Source organism: Cebidichthys violaceus, unplaced genomic scaffold (genome assembly GCF_023349555.1).
Source record: "Cebidichthys violaceus isolate CVI_PGR_0920_01 unplaced genomic scaffold, fCebVio1.0.p SCAF_9, whole genome shotgun sequence".
Lineage (NCBI taxonomy): Eukaryota > Metazoa > Chordata > Actinopteri > Perciformes > Stichaeidae > Cebidichthys > Cebidichthys violaceus.
In genome coordinates, this window is record NW_027176975.1 from 17,779,932 (window position 1) to 17,797,908 (window position 17,977).

A 17,977-nucleotide genomic window follows, 5' to 3' on the forward strand; every position below is an offset into this window, starting at 1 on the left:
ACATATGATGCCAGTATCGTCACTCTTGATTAATACTCGGCTCGTTTAGCCTCTTAACGACAGTGGTGTTGGCCGGGATCGCCGGCAATCCCGCCGCACTCAGAGGGTTAAATAGTGCAAGACTTTTAACACAGCACAAGGAATCCAGCTGTATCTGACAAGCTTCACATCTGTCAGTTCTCTCATCTCAGCCTCCACCAGCACCAAACACAGAATTGTTATTTGATGAAAACAAACTGCTTGAAAAGCACATTCAAGAGATGAATGAGGTCTTACAAACTATTATTTTTACATAGAGCTGCAAAAAAAACAAAAAACATCTTTATCTGTCATCTCCCACTCTTCTTCTCTGAACCGTTTTATTTTGTAAAGCGGGGCTTTTACATGCTCTCATCTCCTCTCCAGTCACACAGAGGTAGATGAATAGTGTCAGGCATCAGTGGCAGGGCAGTGCTGCGCCGCAGAAAGCTCTCTCCTTGCTTGAAAGGTGTTGCATAATCAAAAGTGTAGCGATTCAGAAGGAATGGAGAGATTTCTTCTGGACAGTGTCTAATTCAGACAAAAGTTTTTACAATTCAAATATTCAAATATTGATTCATGTGCCTCTTTATGCCTATTCAGGCTGGTGAGGTGAACCTTGAATGGATGACTGGGTTTAGCTCTCTGTCTGTTTCAGTTTTTGTCTCATAGATTCAAGTCCCAGAAGTACCATAATTTCAGTGAAAATAATTGCTGTGACTAATATGTCGCTAAACTCTGAAATGGGATCTCTCCATTGGCTTTTGGGATTATTGGGGAAAATAAGCTCTGTGGCAAACAAACGTATATGAGACCTTTTAGCCACATGTTAGAAACTCACCTTACTGATGTATTTTCCTATTGTGGAACCAAACTTTATTGTATTTTAGGACCTTATTTCAGGCATCTAACCAAAAAAAACCATTCATTGATTTTGAGATGAGGGAACCTGAAGTGCAAACATGCTGACTCATTTCTCGGTTTGAGGACTCATTCCTGCCGCACTCTATAGTATATGAGGTCAGTCTGTGGGAAAAACTTCCCTGCAGTGAGCCAAACCAAATTCAGCCGGTTCATAAACACTCTCTTTAAACCTGCTACCAACAGTATGTGCTAAGAACCAATAGGAGCCTGTGCGATGTCATAATTAGACAACACATCATGCAGATATATTTATATTTTACAACTAGGAAACCATTGGGGATATACAGTTAATTAATGATCTATCTGATTCCTGTGTCATCATGAATACATGCAAGATGGCTTTCTATATCTCGAGACACCGACACTTACTGGAAAAAGCAAAAGAGGGGAAAATGTCCTCCTACACAGTTTATTTCAGCCTAATTTCTGACTCCAATGATTAAAAAATGTACCCAAACTAAAAAATAAAGTGTGCTGAGACAATGATAAGATAAGATTTAGTTTTGTATGAAAGGGTAATTGAAAGTGCTTTACAATAGACACGTAGACAACATCTGACTAAAACAGAGAGAGAAAACTTTAAGCTAATTTGAACAAGAATACAACTTGACATAATTAGAAGTAAAAATTGTAAAAAAAAAAAATAGAGTATACGTAATGAAAAAAGTTTTAAAAGTTCACACAGTTTACTCAAAACTGTGTATTTGTTCCATCATCTCCAGTCTCATAATTGTCCTCTAAACATTCCTCATTAAAAGTGCAACACAGCAAATACGTTTCCTCCGTTTTCTCTCTGGCTCAAACGTCAGCACTGTTAAGAAGGCTTGCTATTGACTTTGCCTTCATGATTGAATCCACCAATGGCAGCGATTCTATTGGAATTAATTGGATCCATTTTGAAATCTGGGCGTTTTGAATGCTGGTGTGTTATTATACTGAACTCTATGTGTTTTTTCCTACAGGACACAACAACTGGCTTTAGATTAAATCACAGCTGGAGTTTAGACTTTAGCTTTTGAGCGCGCTGTTCACGGACAACAGACAGTCAATGTCTGGACCAGAAGCTCAGATCGAAATTCAGAATCCCGATGCTAATGGCTGTGCACAATACAAATGATCTTACACCTGCTGCTACAGCAAACTAATCAATACATCCTCCTTCACTCTGCGATACATTTATGATGATTAGTGTTTGCATGTACTAAGATAAGTGTTTCATTTTTAAAATCCCATTGCCTAAAATTCACATTGAGTTTGGTTCACTTTATTATTTTACATTCCAGTAAAAAGAAGCTCTCATGAATATTGTCATAACCCCTGCATGTAGGACATGCTGTGAGCCCTTATTTTCACCTCCACTGTCAGGCTGTTGGAGTTGTTGCTGTTGACACATTTCTGTGTGTTTTTCCAGGGGTCAGCCTGCTGGTGCCTCACGGAGCCGTGGCTGAAAATATGTCCTGGGAGATGCACATGGTGATCAATCAGGGAGAGGCAAGGTGAGACCAGAGTTTACCCAAATATCATTTTGAGCATCTATCCGTCTGTCAGTCTCCCGCTATCTAATCATCCATCTCGCCTGACTCTCCGTCCCCCGTCCTCACTGTCCTGTTTCCCTCTAATTATTTACCATCCTTTGGTCCTTTCATTACGGCCGCAGCGTTCCGTCAGTCGGCGCTCAATAGGACCTTCGCCTCTCGACACTTTGTTGTCTTGCTGATGCAGGTTATAAAGTTTCAAGTTTAACGCTGTCACACACAAACAAAAGATCTGAATGCTCTCTCAATGCTTACTCTGAGTTCATTGGTTCCTATTGAAGACTTTACGAACAACTCGCATATCCTTTTGATGAAAGGTCATTTCCCAAAAACGGCTGGACACTGCAGATTCTAGCTAACGTTACTCAACGGATGGAAATAGTGCTTTTTTTGAGGACTACTTTCAGTGGCGGATTAATCCATATTTGATGCTGTTGTGAGTATAAACAGCTGCAGAATGGTGTCAGGGTCTTTCCTGGCTCAAAATGAGGCGGAGGTGCTGCCATCCTGATCACGTGCACATGTGCCGTCCTAGGTACTGTTTGGTCAGTGCACTAAATTGTAGTAAAAACTGTCGTTCACACCAAATGCAAAATGAATTTTTTGCTCGACGTGATTACTTACGAAACCAATGCAAAAGGCAGGCGAGTAGCTGCAAAATCGTGCCAGGCGGAATCAGAAATTGAGGAAAGAAATATTGTAGCCATAGGTGTGCACCCAGAGCTCTACGATACCTCACATATGTACAGAGTAAGGTTTATGTGTATAAACCGTATGCTACAAACAATAACAACGCTGCCGTATTCATGATGATGATTTTTGATGGAGCAGCTACAATGTTAGCAAAGCATAGCACCGATCGATCCGAGCTCCATTGAGAAAAGGTTCTCAGTTTGTCATCCAACAGATGGACCTGACAAAACATCAATTCACTTTTTAAAAATCAGCATCATTGTGTAGTCATTTCGGCATCACTTATATCCGTTTATTGCAATAAAATCACAGCAAAATAGTTTATTTTGGATTCATACAGCTGTAATAAACCAGCCGACGTGTGGCTCGATTAAACACAAATGATCACGCGATCAAACTCCCGCGGGTAAAGCAATTATAGGGATTGTAGTGGTATTAAATATTCCTGTACTGGTCCCAGTAATGTTTGTTCCTATACTGAAATAGCATATGACATTACATTGTTAAGCTAATGTTTGATACTAAGAATATGACCACAAATACTGATTTATTAAATGTATTGTAAACAATTTGATTCCACTGTCAAGAAATTAATTACAAAAAGGTAGATCTCCTTTTTTTTTGGGAAGCATTTAAAAGTGAATTTAAAAAATAAATGTATTTGAAGTGATCCCAACCACTCACTCAGTCAGTGGCAGACTGAGCTAAAAGCTCCTGCTTTTTAGGGTTCCAGTCAAAAATTGCCCTTATAAATGACAGAAACCCATCAAGTGCAATGCTTGTTAGGAAATAGTGTTTTCCATGTAGAAACACGGGAAGTCAGAGTTTTGCCGAGATTTGACCGATGGGGCCGCCTCGTAATCTGCAGGAAGGAACATGTCACCCAGAGCGACAGTGTGGCTCATCTCAACAACAGAACTCCATGGGTCAGAGGAAAAAGATAATATATCTCATGCCTCCATTATAATTAGTATTATTATAATTATTTTTAGTATTAATAATGGTGTTATTGTTGTATAGTTGTCGTTGTTATTATTAGTAGTAGTAGTGACAGTGGTTGTAGTTGTACCACTAACATATTAGTAAAGAACCATAACAATGGGCTGTTTTTAAATGCAGTCATGCGTAAAATAGACTAATAGCTGTACTAATAGCTGTATTAGTGGGCAGTAGTGCAGTCACACAGACAGAGTGTAGACGTGAGACCCTCCTCGTGGCCTTCCCCACCGTCAGGCTGTGTGACAGATGGGCCCAGCGAGCACCGCGGCCTCTCTTCCTGTCCTGACCAGTCCTCTACAGGTGTCATGCTACTGGTGTTCTTCTCCACAAGCCCCCTCACAGGTGGTAGTCTGGGCTTTGATGTCCCAGCTGCTGGGGAGAAACACAAGTTCACGATGTGCGCCCCTGGGGGGGGTTGTGGAAAGTTGTAATGAGTCCTTATTTAACCATCCGATTCGTAGGATCCAAAGTCAAACCTCCAATCTCTCTTTTTTTTTTGTCCCCACTACTCTGCGGAGAGTCAATATGTAGTTATGTACTCCACTCGGTGTCAACAACGAGGCACTCTGGGAGAGAGTCACGACCCGGGAAGCTCGTTTTAAACGAGGATGAGTGCGGTGATGAATGAAGAGTGGTGCGCCGACGGACGGCGGCGGCGGAATCGAAGGCGCAGACGTCTCTCGAGGCCTTTCATCTTTGCATCTCGTGCATTATGTATTCCGATCACAGCTAGGTAACGACCCTCGGATGGACTGAGCGTCTCTCCGGGGGGGGGGGGGGGGGGGGGGGGGGAACGCTCCCACAAGGGCTTTCCAGTTTCCTCTGAAGCGTCACTGTTTATTCACACCGCTCCGCTTGAACAAAGTCGCGCGGACAAAGGAGACCCCACAAACTGCACACACATTGGGTTTAGGGATTGCCTTGACGGTGCGCTGAAATAATAAGATGCAAACGGTGCCGGATCGAGTGAGCTATATGCCTGTCAAATTTTAAAGGCAGTCTCAAAGAATGCTGAACATCTTCACTTTGTTCTCTGGGGTTACAATATGTTATATAGAACCCATGAATCACTAGCTTTTAGCAGCAAATCCTCTACGGGGCAGCGTTGTTGAAATGTATAGCGCGTGTGTAATCCATGATGCCTCTATAAATCTTTACAAAAGGATCCCGAGCTGCCTTCATCTGCTGTTATACATTCTCACCTGCCAGCACAGAGCGTCGGGTTTCCTCCCGCTGGTTTATCCACCTTTGAAACACTTCAAAATATTTCAGGCTTCAACCTGACAGTATGTGGTTCTGACCACAGATGAGCTTTTCAAGTGCTTTTCTTTCTTTTTTTGCCGTCGCTCGGTGTGAGCTGGGGGATGTTTACTTTAGACACCTATATTTCTCCCTGTGGGCTGTTGTGCTTGTCATCTCAGCCAGCTGTCAATCACTGTCTGCATCCTGGGAGGCCGGAGGACACGGCGAGAAAACCTCTGCAGCGTCCAAGCCTCCAAACCTTGTCCAACCTGCTCCTCCACACCCTGACAGAGTTCCATTAAAGCTTCCTTTTTTTTTAAAGATGTTTTTCTTGGAGCTTTTCAAAGGATCATCTAAATCTTTTGAAGGCACAGTTTTGCTTAGGTCAGACATATTCCCTTCTGCCTCCGAGGTTTTATGGGGCGCTTTTGTATTGCGAGATAAATCCCTCAATCTATTGAGGCAGAAACAGCTTGGTCCTGGTCGGGAAAGAGCTTTTAATGATGAACTAGTTTCCATATGTGTGCTTTATGTAAGAGGTGACCATAGTGCTGCTTGTTGTTTGTTGTGGTCCAGACGTTCCCGGTTCAGTTTTATTGTACAAAACAGACAAAGAAAAACTCAGAACACACAAAGCGCTTTGCAGAATCTGTCCTCTAGAGTTTGAGAGTTAAAACGATAATCTAGTGTACGTGGTTGTCGGTAGAAGTGCACCAGCACGTATGGGTGTGACACGGCGTCCTGCTTGGATGTCCGTCCCTCTAGTCAGACTCTCAGCTCAGCAGAGTGGCTGATCTGTTTTTTTGTTCTGGATGGAGAGCCGGAGCAGCTCCAGCTTGAAGCGACCAGCTCTCACGGTCCACAGATCCACACGCATGGACACGTCGCTCGTGGCTTCGGTCCAGAGCACTCAACTCTCCGTCCTCACCAAGGTGACATTAAACTTTTGAAAATAATAGCTGTCGAAAGTTCAAACTGAGATCCATCTGTATGATGGAATTTGGTATTTATAGATGATTCTCTTAAAGTCATATATATCAACCATTCAACAACAAACATCTCTGACTGATCCACACAAGAAGCAGAAAACACATGAATGTAGATGTTTCTCGTGGCTAATTAGATTCCAATAGGGATGCTAGAGAACAGCTCACAGAACATCCAGAATTGAGAAGAAGAATGAATTTGCTTATTAGATTTTGATATGTTCTTTTGCCAACAATAGTGGTGTTGGAGGAAAAACCGAAGGCTCATGACATCATCCTCTGAGAACCATGAATATAAGCAGCAAATTTCATAGAAATCTTGAAAAGTTGTTGAGATATCTTGTGTTAAATAAAGTGTAAATAGAAGGGCAGACTGCCCAACATCGATTGGCATTGCAATCCCTAAGGCCCTACCAATAAATCAACCACGTCTTCAAAGTAAGACCTGTATTAATGACGTGTTTAAAGGATTTTATAGCTTTATTTTCAGTGCAATACAAACTTTGAAAATATAAAGTTTGTTTTAAAGGGATGGGGATTAAAGTGGACATTGATTTTCAGTATGGCCATCATCTTTTCCATTTGCTGTTGAAAAAGACCCATGACTCAGCTAACATCCACACACACACACACACACACACACACACACACACACACACACACACACACACGAGTCCTTTATTGACTTCATCAAAACAAGAACATCAGACTTTGGAGAGTGAACAATTGACTGCTCGGCATTCAGGTTCCTTTGAAGGACTCATAACCAATAACTATGAGCCTGATACGTCGTACTGACAAGCTGAGTGGAGAGTACACATGGATGGACGAGCCTCTGAAACAGCTGTTAAAGGTTTCGACCTGTAACATCTGGACACCTGTTCCAAACAAATAAGGGCAGCTTCACCTCTTCACTTCACCTTTGACCAAACTGCTGAAACTCTTTGCGCTGGAGACTGCAAGTTGCTTATTATTATTACTACTTTATTTATAATTGTAGTAATAATACACAAGGGCTGTTATTATTAGCAGTTATAATTTTACCATTATGATTCTGCTATTATTGGTGCTACTACTGCTATTACTGCTGTCCTTTTATGTATCATTTCTATCATGTGGATGGACTATGTTGTAGTTTTATTATGTTGATTATTCTGTGCATCTGTTGCACGTCTGCCCATCCTGTGAGAGGGATCCCTCCACTTTTTCCTCATCCGCTGTGAGGGTCCTGGGACAGAGGATGTTGTATGTTGTATAGATTGTAAAGCCCCCTGAGGCAAATTTGTTATTTGTGATATTGGGCTAAACAAATACAATTCTAGTTTATGGATTGACGAGCCCTCGGTGCAGCTCTACTACTTTGTCCTCCCATGTTGGACTGAGGACAGGCTGGACGCTACAGCGACTCACTATCGCCGATCAAGGTACAAGTGGTGCTACAAGACGGGACGGGCCGGTGTTAGCTGGTTAGCACGCTCATCTAAGTAGATATCTCTGCAACACAAAACATAGACGTTGACACTGTGACCTCTTCACGTCCGCTTGAAGTTGGAGTTCATTTCATCATGTTTTAGATTCAAATTCTGGCCATATCTTACACATTGCACCTTTAGAGCTCAAGACACTGAAATTCGCCATAATGTAGTGTTCATGGAAAAAAATGGCATATTGGTGTGATCAATATTAATAGCAATAGTGGTGGTAGTAAATGTGGCCCAAACATTATATTTCATGGTTGTTTTCATGATGTAAGAAGCAATGTGTTTAGTAACAAAAGGCTGTTTCTGTCACTGGCACTGTTGCTTCAGAAGGTATTTGTAGTTTTAGAATAGCCCTCTCAATGATAAGTGACATGATGACTTGTTTCAAGTGATTAACCGTGTTAACTCATATGCCCAGTCAAGTGGGGCTACAGAGGGCCACGGTCTGAGATTACAGATGAAGTGGTGTCAAAGTTGGTCCAATAGTCATTATAAATCAAGGCACAGAGCACTGTGATGCTTTTTTTAAACAGATCGGTGATTAGCTTAAGCTGTCGTTAAGGTTTTACAGTGTTGTTCTTTAAGTCAAGTAGCTTTGTCAGTCCTTGATTACTGACGTTGTTGTGATGAATGCCTTGCGGTTGAAAGGAGACAGATAGATGTTGTGAGTGATCGAAGCAGGAGAACTAAAAGTGCATGCCTTTGCGAGATATTTGCAGCGATGTACGGGAGCCTCACCTCTAGATGCCTGTTTGATTAATGTATCCGTGCACCACATAAGGTGTCCGCGTCAACTTAAAAATGGACAAAAGCACAGTGGGACAAGCAGGTGGGAGACTACAAGCAAATAAAGGCGAAGTTAATGGAGCGTGCTAATGTGTGCATTTATTAAGCCCGCCGCCTCCTCTCCGCTGGCCCAACCTGCCACTTGGCACGGCTCCCCGGGTCTCCGAGGGAGTGAATCATTGCTCACTTTAAATAATGCAGCTCGTCGAGGGGCTCGAGAAGCTGCGGCGCAGAGCCCTTCGCCGTGATGACAAGTGCAATTGAGAGAGTCCGCCGGCTTCAGACGCTTCTTTAAGGTTGCTGCCCGACTCGCGGGCCTGAGTTGCGGGCTGGTTAAGGAGGAGGTAATCTGCTCCTTGCCTGCACTTTGCATTTAGTGTGTGATCAGGCTCAGCGCTGTTGGCTGAGGGATCGAGTGCTCCCTCCGGACCAGTCCGGAGAAGGGTTTTTGCTGTTGACATAACAGAAAAACCGACTGTGATGTCAGGGTGAGATGAGATGGTGGGTCAAATGTTGAGGAGTCTGGAGTCGTCGCAGTGGAGCAGCCAGAAAGAGCATTTACCATGAAGCAGCATTTCATTCAGATACGCTATATAGTTCAGATGGTTACTTATTAACATGTCTCTTTATGAAAAAGAAAAAAAGGAGTTGGGCTGTAAAAAGGAATACATAAAGTTAGAGTAGCATTTCTGAAGCGATTAAGAGTTGCATTGCAAGTAGACAATCAGGTCTGTGGTGTATCGTTTGCCATTTAAAGCAGGCTGTTCTCATTCGCTGTTTTTATATTTACCTAAAAAAAGTAATATGATAACTCGTGAGCAAGGAAGGTCAGCGTAGCATTAAGAGCGACAAAGAGAAAAAACTAACAGTCCATGTCGACTTATTTTAATTAACGTAACTTTTACTTTTTTTTACTTTTGTCATGTAACTTACATACTTCTCTAACGCCACATACACATGATACGTAACAAGTGTACATATTTTATGTCAGAAATGTACTTATTTTAACCCAAACTACGATCTTTTCCTAAACCTTAGTTTTCTTGCATGGACTGATTCTGCACTGCAGGAGATTACTCAGGCACACGCAAGTGTCGCTTGTTTTGCTGGACATTCGTAGGAGAACATGAACAATTATTTTTTGTAAGAGGTCACATTAAAAGCGATGATTTTATCCAGAAGCAGCACAGTGAGAGGATACATTTGTAGCATGGCTGAGTGTGGCTCAGTGGGAAACCACCATGGTACTTATGTCATGATGTATAGTAGGTGGACAGCGACGTGATGTGACTCCATCAGTCTTTCTCCACACAAAAGTAATGAGCAATCTATGAGCACCAGAGAATGAAATGAGTTACAGAATGAGAAAGAAGTAGATGTGGAAATGCTTTTATTAGGCGCTTAGAATGTGGACAGTGGCATTTATGCAATATGAAATGTCCTGAAGGATAATTCTGGTAATTCTAGTTGTGTCCAACATTTGCAATGATTAATGTTGATGTATTTTTATTAAATGCTTACATGTTGTACTTGTACTTGAACAGCGCTTTTCTAGACTTCCGACCACTCAAAGCGCTTTAACACACAACATGTCATTCACCCATTTATACACTGATGGCAGGGGCTACCATGCATCAGGACATTCATAAACCGCAGGGAGAAATTTATGGGCTTAAGTGTCTTGCCCAAGGACACATCGAACTGCTGATCCTCTGACTGGAAGACGACCCGCTCCACCGCTGAGCCTCAGTCACCCCTCTATCACTAAATAGACAAGAAAGACAAGCAGTCAGACAATTAGACGAGTTATAAAACAACTTCCAAATTTGGCCGAACTCATTGAAAGAGAAAACAAATGTTCACCACAACTGTCTGTTTTAAGGCTCTGTCACAGTTTCGAGACCCACTAACTCAAACATTTGCCGACATGTTAAGGTGTGCTCACTTCTTTCAAGCTGAAATCGGCACTTTGTAAGACAATCGTAAGACTCCACGGCCACGCTGTTCTCTGAGGATGCACTTGGCTACAGCAGTGTTGTGATCAAGATGTGTGCCAACGTTAGGGCTGTAGCAATTTCTTTTAACGTTCAAAGCTTCTATTCAGCTTCTTGAATGCAGCTTTAAATGTCTGTCGTCATATTTTATGACGTCATCACCCTAAAAAATTTGTTGAAATCCTCAATTTAAATAAAGTAATTCATCGGAATAAATGGCATAGTAGCTAGTCTGTAATGCGTGCCCCCCTAGGTGTGCGGCAAGCGGGAGAGCAAACTGTTAAAAGCCAACATGGAGTGAAGCAGAATATTTTGTTAGATAAAAACATGCTGTGAATTGTTTTGAATATATTTTTACTTTTGGACTTTACACCACACCATTTGGAAACAATCCTACCCAGCCACCACTGGAACTAATGGACACACTGGACTAATTCTACAAATAGTTTAATACTGTTCACTACAAGCCTGTTTGTAATTAAATACAGAAATACAGAGTTTAACTAGAAGGACTGGACATGCAAAACAAAAAGAAAAGAAGATGTGCAGTATTCAAATGTTGCATGACTAAGATTTGAAGTTTAGAACTATTCAGTTCAGCCTTACTAACTTAGAAATAAACACAAAGTACTGCTGAAGGGAATGTCCATATTTATATCTATAGCTATAAACTAAAGTATTGGACATTTTTTACCAGATGGTAGTGATAGAAGAAAGGTTAATGAATCACCAATGTCATTAGGGTTCATCCTTTCGGGACCATGAATATTGACTATCTGTCGGGTAAAGGTAGAGATGTTTCACTGGAAAAGTAAAATCTTTGACCTGCTGAACGGAATCTTCAAAGTATTTTGTGATTAATTTCAGTCCGGATCAAAGTGATGGAAAGTTTGAGTTAACGATGTATGTGTATAACACCTTTCTTGATCAAACGTAAGTGTTTTGCTGTTTAAGACAAAACGCAAGACATGAAATACAAACACTAGACAAGCCCTCTGCTTTGGGACCTCCCCTAATATGTTTTTTCACACAGTGCTAAGGTCTTTGTGGACATGGCCCCTACCTCGAAATAAAGCGGTTTAGATGATGTGACTAAGCTGTTTGCAACCCTTCTGAGCATCATTTTCCTTCCGTCTTTCATGTTTCTTTCTTGTGGTCATAGTGATAAACTGATGGTCAAAAATAGGTTGATATGAACTGGAATAGTTCTTTAATAAGCAGGCTCTTATACAGCAGCTGTTGAGTCCAACTGTAATTCGCTGCTACTTTCATTCTTCCTCATTCTCGACCTGTTTATTTAAAGGCGTTGTGCAGCGTGCTGTACGTTGAAGCTGCCGCTTCCGTGGCGACTATAAATCACTTCCCATTCAAAGGAGGAAACGGTAACAAATCAACATTCAGATCTCTGATCTGACGTGAGCTTAGAAACCTTTGTGGAGGCATTGATCTCCTCTGTCACGGCCCCGCCTGCCCTTTTTTCTAAAAACCAACCACCGCGGCTGTTGGGGCCACCATCCACTTGCAATCCACTGTTCGTTGTAATCCACTTTTTAATGAGCTCACTCCAGCTCGCCGGCTGATCGCAGTGACTTTTTCACCTGTGCCTGAACGAAGTCCTGCAGCCTGGCTCTGTAGCACTATGGTATATTCCAGGAGCAAGAGTCCACAGTTGTTTATGTAGCAGCAAGCAGCAGCTAAAACAGAGATATTAAAGGCATTTGTATGAGGTACTCATCAATTGTCAGTGTATTACAGTAGATAGCATTCAGCATGCCGCTGGAGCAAAGCGATGTACTGCTGTGGACGGGGGCCGCAGCATAACTTATTTTCGCCACATGAAAAAGACCAATATCAGTTTAAGTGTACACTATATTTAGAATATTTTTACCGCTTCACCTGGCTGTCAGAGAGCCCTTTATGACGTGGGACTGAAGGTGCTATCTATGCTCTCTTCAAAGCCACAATACTCCTTTGACAGAAACAGTGATTTTACCTCGTGGAACATGGGAGTTGGTTTGTTTGTGTTATTGTGTGATTCACTTCCCCATCAGAAAGGGCTGTCTGAAGGCAAGGTAAAGAGGTGAAAATATTTAATTAAATGAATACATTTATTTATTCATTATATATGGTAAAGTCAGCGAAGAGCAGTAGCCACAATCTTAACAGTGCTTACAGCTAGAAAGGTGCCGCCATGTACAACACAAGGCACAAGGTGGCTGTTCTGTTCCACCTTTTCTTGAGTGAAAGGTTTATTTTTTATCACAGATTATGGATCAAAAGTATTCTCTTCATTAAGCATTTCACATTATGTGTTTTTCAGTCCTGCAGTACACTAATATATTGCAGACATGCTAACATTAAGACTGCATCTGTGCAGGAGATGCGATGCCCTGCAATTTCTATCATTCTGCTGCCAGCTTCTTCTCATGCATCTTTTACAATGTGTCTCATTCCCTCTCTGTGTGTGTGTGTGTGTGTGTGTGTGTGTGTGTGTGTGTGTGTGTGTGTGTGTGTGTGTGTGTGTGTGTCACGGTGTGTTCAGTGTCCAAACACTGGAAGGCTGTGAAATCCTCCTGGGCCCAGAGGTGACGTATGGCCCTCCGGTCCTGGACCTCTTCACCCCGGTGGCCATGACCATCGCTCACTGCGCCGAGGTGGACACAGAGAACTGGAACGTCCAGCTCAAGAGGAAAACCCAGGACAGCAAATGGGAGGTGAGAGCTGTCAAGTACAGTACACCCTCGTCAAGATCTTGGCTCGGCTCAGACATGGCTCCCCTCCGTTGTCTTTTCCTTTGGCTCTATTCTTTTTCTGTTGGAGCTAAATGTCAACAGGAATGAAGGCAGGGTAAACAAGCCGAACCTCAGGGTTTCCCCTGTTTAAGATTGTAGTGCAAAGCGTGCTCCACCTCAACACTAGATTATAAATGACATTGAAGTGCAGATTTTTGTAGACAGATAAAACACCATTAAAATATCAGTCACAGCGTAAAAGTAAAAAAAAGTACATGCGCTGTTGAGGTCGTGCTGTGATGTAGCCATATTGAAGGCTTGGTTAAATGCACTGGTCTCCATATATAACAGTATCTCATTGTTTTTACTTGAACCAGTATTTAAATGAAATCCTTTTCAACCCACTGACCACCTGTCTCACTATACATGAGATACAATGGTAGAACATGTACTGTATGTGACCGCCATACTGCTTCGTTGTTTCCATGGCTCTAGATTGTGTGTTGTTCAATGCAACTGTAGCTGTAACACCTGGGTCTACCAACCCTACACGCCTACAATCTGAAAGCAAACACAAATCTGCCAGTGTGTCCATATCATACATATGATACCTGCATGCGTTCTTTTCTTTATTAGCTACTGAACCACAGCAAATATTTTAACCTGCTGCAGGCGTATGTTGCCGTAAACCTAATTTCATTTTTTTTAAATATGACTATGTATCGTGTGAAAGGAATTGCTTGTAGTGCCAAAACTACAGAGATTTAACACGCAATTCCGTAGTTCCCTTCACCTCTAGGGAGCTGTTCAGCCTCCTTTAGTTTGTTGTATTGGTGCTCTGGCCCACAAATTTCACTCCAATCCAACTTTTTTTCCAGCAGCAGCATATTTTATGTAAAACAGCTCTAAACAAAGAGCCGGCGAGGAAATATAAACACGCCTCCGTATCTTCTGGATGTGTATATTTTTTACTGACACGTTTGCTAAAAAAACTTTATTTGGTCATATTATATCAATGCTTGTTCTGCAACCCCCAAGTGGCCAAAAACTGAATTAATGCAGCTTTTATACTAATTTCATGAGTGACTTACAATTCATATTACACCTTCTTCTACGATTCTAGAGTATATTTTTGAAATATGAAAATGTATTTTGAGCATAGCGTAGTTAACAGTATTTTCTCCACGCCAGTACGGCGGCTAGATGTCATTTAACTCTAAGATATGTTGTCGTAGGTCGGGGTTTCAATTGTCTTTCAAAGCAACTTTTGATCATGCCAGGACGCATTAGCTGTCATGTCTGTACGCTTGGGATTCGGTAAGCCAGAACACATGCCCAGGTCGCCTGGCTCGCATTGAAAGGTGAAGTCCCGTCCCTTCCGGTGGACCACCATGGGACCTTATTTTGGAAAAAATATTGACGGTTGTCAATCGTTGCTGTACAGATTGTTAAGCCCTCTGAGACAAATTCATGATTTTGGGCTATAAAAAAGAAATTGAAAAAAGACAAATAATTGATCCCATTTAAAATTATCTTTTAAACTAACAAACATCATATGTTTCATTCACGGCTCAATTTAAAGGGGATCAAAAACGTTGACTACCATACATATTTTTTTCCCATGTACCGCCGGAAGGGGAGGGGCCAGATCTCAGTAACGTGTGCCGGATCTCAGCATGTGGGCTCGTTAGCCTCCCCACACACACACACACACACACACACACACACACACACACACACACACACACAGGAAAAATATATCTGATCCCTATCCGATCAAGCAGGTTGCATTGAAGTGTAAAGTGTGGACACACATTTGTGGACACAGCTGAGTTTCAATCTGGCACATTCAGTCACAAAAAACAAAGTGTAACCACGGCCATAGTTTCCTTTATGTTGCCTTTTTTTCTTTAACTATTTCACACAGTATCAGATGTCACTCAGTGCAGGACAGTGAGTTTTGAACACGGACGTTCAAGTCTTGTTCCTTGACCTTAGATGCCATGGTTTGTTGACTCTGTTATCCCCCTCTGTTTGCTGACCTTTAATATATATATATATATATGTGTGCTTTATGCAGTAAAAGGTCCTGTTAGCGAGCGTGTGGGATGTGTCAGGTGAGTAATGCGTGAGCCATAAAGGACTGTTGGGGCTTCGTGGGGTTGCTCATTGATCTAGCCTCATGCTCTCTGTGGGCTCAGAGGGTGACATAAGACCCCATGAAGGTAACACCGCCGGTCCGGCAGGAGGGAAATAAAGAAACAATTACAGGGTGTAATGGGCAAGAAGAGGCATGGCTGCTGTCAGTCAGTGAGGGAGTGGTGGCGGGGGGGGTATAAGGGGCAGTATCGATTAGTGGATCAGGGAAGACATGGCACGCTGAATTTAGATGTGAGGCTATCAGGCAGAGAATCATGGAGATTGTTTCTCTGGCTGGGCACGACTCTCCATTTTCCTCAACGGACATTTCCCAATCCCCCATCACACATTTAAACAGCAACACACACACACACACACACACACACACACACACACACACACACACACATCCACACACACCATCAACACCAAACACAAGCAAACGGTTCAACTCGCTTCTTGTTAGCTTCGCTCTAATGCTTTTGAATAGGACACATTGTATTTCTACCAGCTCTTTCTGTGTATGTGTTCCAACAATGTCTGTTTTTTCAAAGAAGATTGTTTTTACCGGTCTGGATGAAGTCCCGAGAGCTTAATCCCAAATCCAAAGGCATGACAAGCCCAATCGCTGTCACTTTGCATTATTTGCTCATGTTTTTGAGCAGTAACATGAAGAGAGTATTCAATCAGGCGGTAATGTAAATGTAAATCTGATGTAAAGTTTTGGCAAGCTGAGCATGGGTCAGAATAATGAATACCACTGCTTTACCCCTGGCTGTTGTGGTCGTTGTCAGCGCTTATAAGAGCTTGTAATTTAGAGGAAGAACAGCCTGATCTTCTTTTGTCCTGAATTATGTTTTGAAAAGCGCAAATTTCAGGACAAATGTTTTTGTCCTGAAAGCGCCTTTCTAGTCTTCCGGCCACTCAAAGCACTTTAACACTACATTCATTCACACTACATTCATACACTGATAACAGAGGCTACCATGCAAGGTGGTAGCCTTCGGGGTTAAGTGTCTTGCCCAAGTACCAGAATAGATGCTCAGAGCCGACACTCTTCTTTTTGGTGTTTTCGAGTATATGTTCGGAGCACGTAGCCATAGCTTCACTTGGTCTTGTTTGTTTGGCTATCAAAACATGATTATACAGTAGCAAGACCATTTCCCATGTTGTCAACATCTTATCGATTTGTTTCACCCATGATCATTTGTTGTCCGAAGTGTTTCCAAGTAGCTAACAGTCGAAATGTCGCCTGGACCTAAAACACCTACAAGAATGCCATTTTTCTGTTCTGATGCAAAATCAGTCTCCTAAAAATCCATTCCCAAACAACAAGACTGCATCTCCAATTACATTTTGTTTGTTTTTGATGTGTCACAAATAATCAACAGAAGAAGGACGTTGGGGTGGATCAAACTAACTTTCACCCCGGATACCGCTGTTCATGTTCTGTGTTAAACCAATAGTCCACGTTGACTTTGACTACTTTACGTCTGTAACTTTAATAACGTAACAAGTGTATAAGTATGAGTATAATGTTTGACTAAACCTAACCAAGTAGTTTTGTTGCGTTTTTATTTATTTTTCAGTTCCCAACGTTACCCACCTATTAAATACTGCCAAAATGGAGTTAAGTTGTATGGAAATGCGATTTTATAGGAGACAGGGTTGTTTATGATTGAGCCCAAAAGCCCTGTAACTTGCTAACCCAATAAACACGGCCCTTCTCCACACGTACTAATGTACAGACGTGAGATGCGTAAGTAGATGCCAAAATACAGAAACAGAAGTTGCTCGCTTCCCTCTTTCGTTCATCTTTGTAAGAAGAGAGACCTTGTCGACTCTCTTCAGGCCGTTGGGTCAGAGATTGATGTGGTTCTGAAGAGCTCTTCCGATCGACATCTTGTTTGCTGACCAAGGGTCACCACTTTGTCAGTTTGTGTATTTTCTCTCCCCTCCTTTGAGTTCAAGCTCATGTTTACCTAATTTTGCCATTTATAAGTATTCTAGGTTTGCCATTGTGTGACAAAATTATAATTTTTTTCTGTGCAAGAGGGCAATTTCTCAAGATGTGCAAGTGCTGTGAATGAGGAAGGATGGGAGTGAATACAGGATTCATGTCGCTTTGAGATATTTCACTCTAATATTAAAAGAGGGCAGAGCTCCTCAGAGTGTAAATAATGACTTACCATTGAGGGCTAACCCAAAGAGAAAGAGAGAGAGCGTAGGGTTATGACGATGCATAATACCTGCAAATGCACAGGGCCATTAAAATACCCTTATTCCAGCTGTCGTTAGAATACGCACTCCCAGCCACAGTATATTGTTCAGTGCCATATTGCTGTGAGTTAAGCCGTGCTTATGAGGATGCTGAAAGCATGGGTATAAAATGCATAAACATAAAATGTTCACAGAAAGAACCCAGACACCCGATGTGGATGTGAGTGA

The 17,977-nt window shown here is 42.0% G+C and overlaps 1 protein-coding gene across 3 annotated transcripts in view; it reads left to right on the forward strand.

Annotated features, from left to right (window-relative positions):
• The window catches only part of unc5db (unc-5 netrin receptor Db), a 208,455-nt gene that overhangs the window by 164,472 nt on the left and 26,006 nt on the right, over positions 1-17,977 (forward strand). For all 3 annotated transcript variants that reach the window (XR_011102151.1, XM_068703346.1, XM_068703347.1), the window contains 2 exons: positions 2,354-2,438; positions 13,201-13,372. Coding sequence is in view for 2 of the 3 variants with exons in the window: in XM_068703346.1 (XP_068559447.1) it covers positions 2,354-2,438; positions 13,201-13,372 (257 nt within the window). In the remaining variant the exon portion in view is untranslated. The remainder of the gene's footprint in view (positions 1-2,353; positions 2,439-13,200; positions 13,373-17,977) is intronic.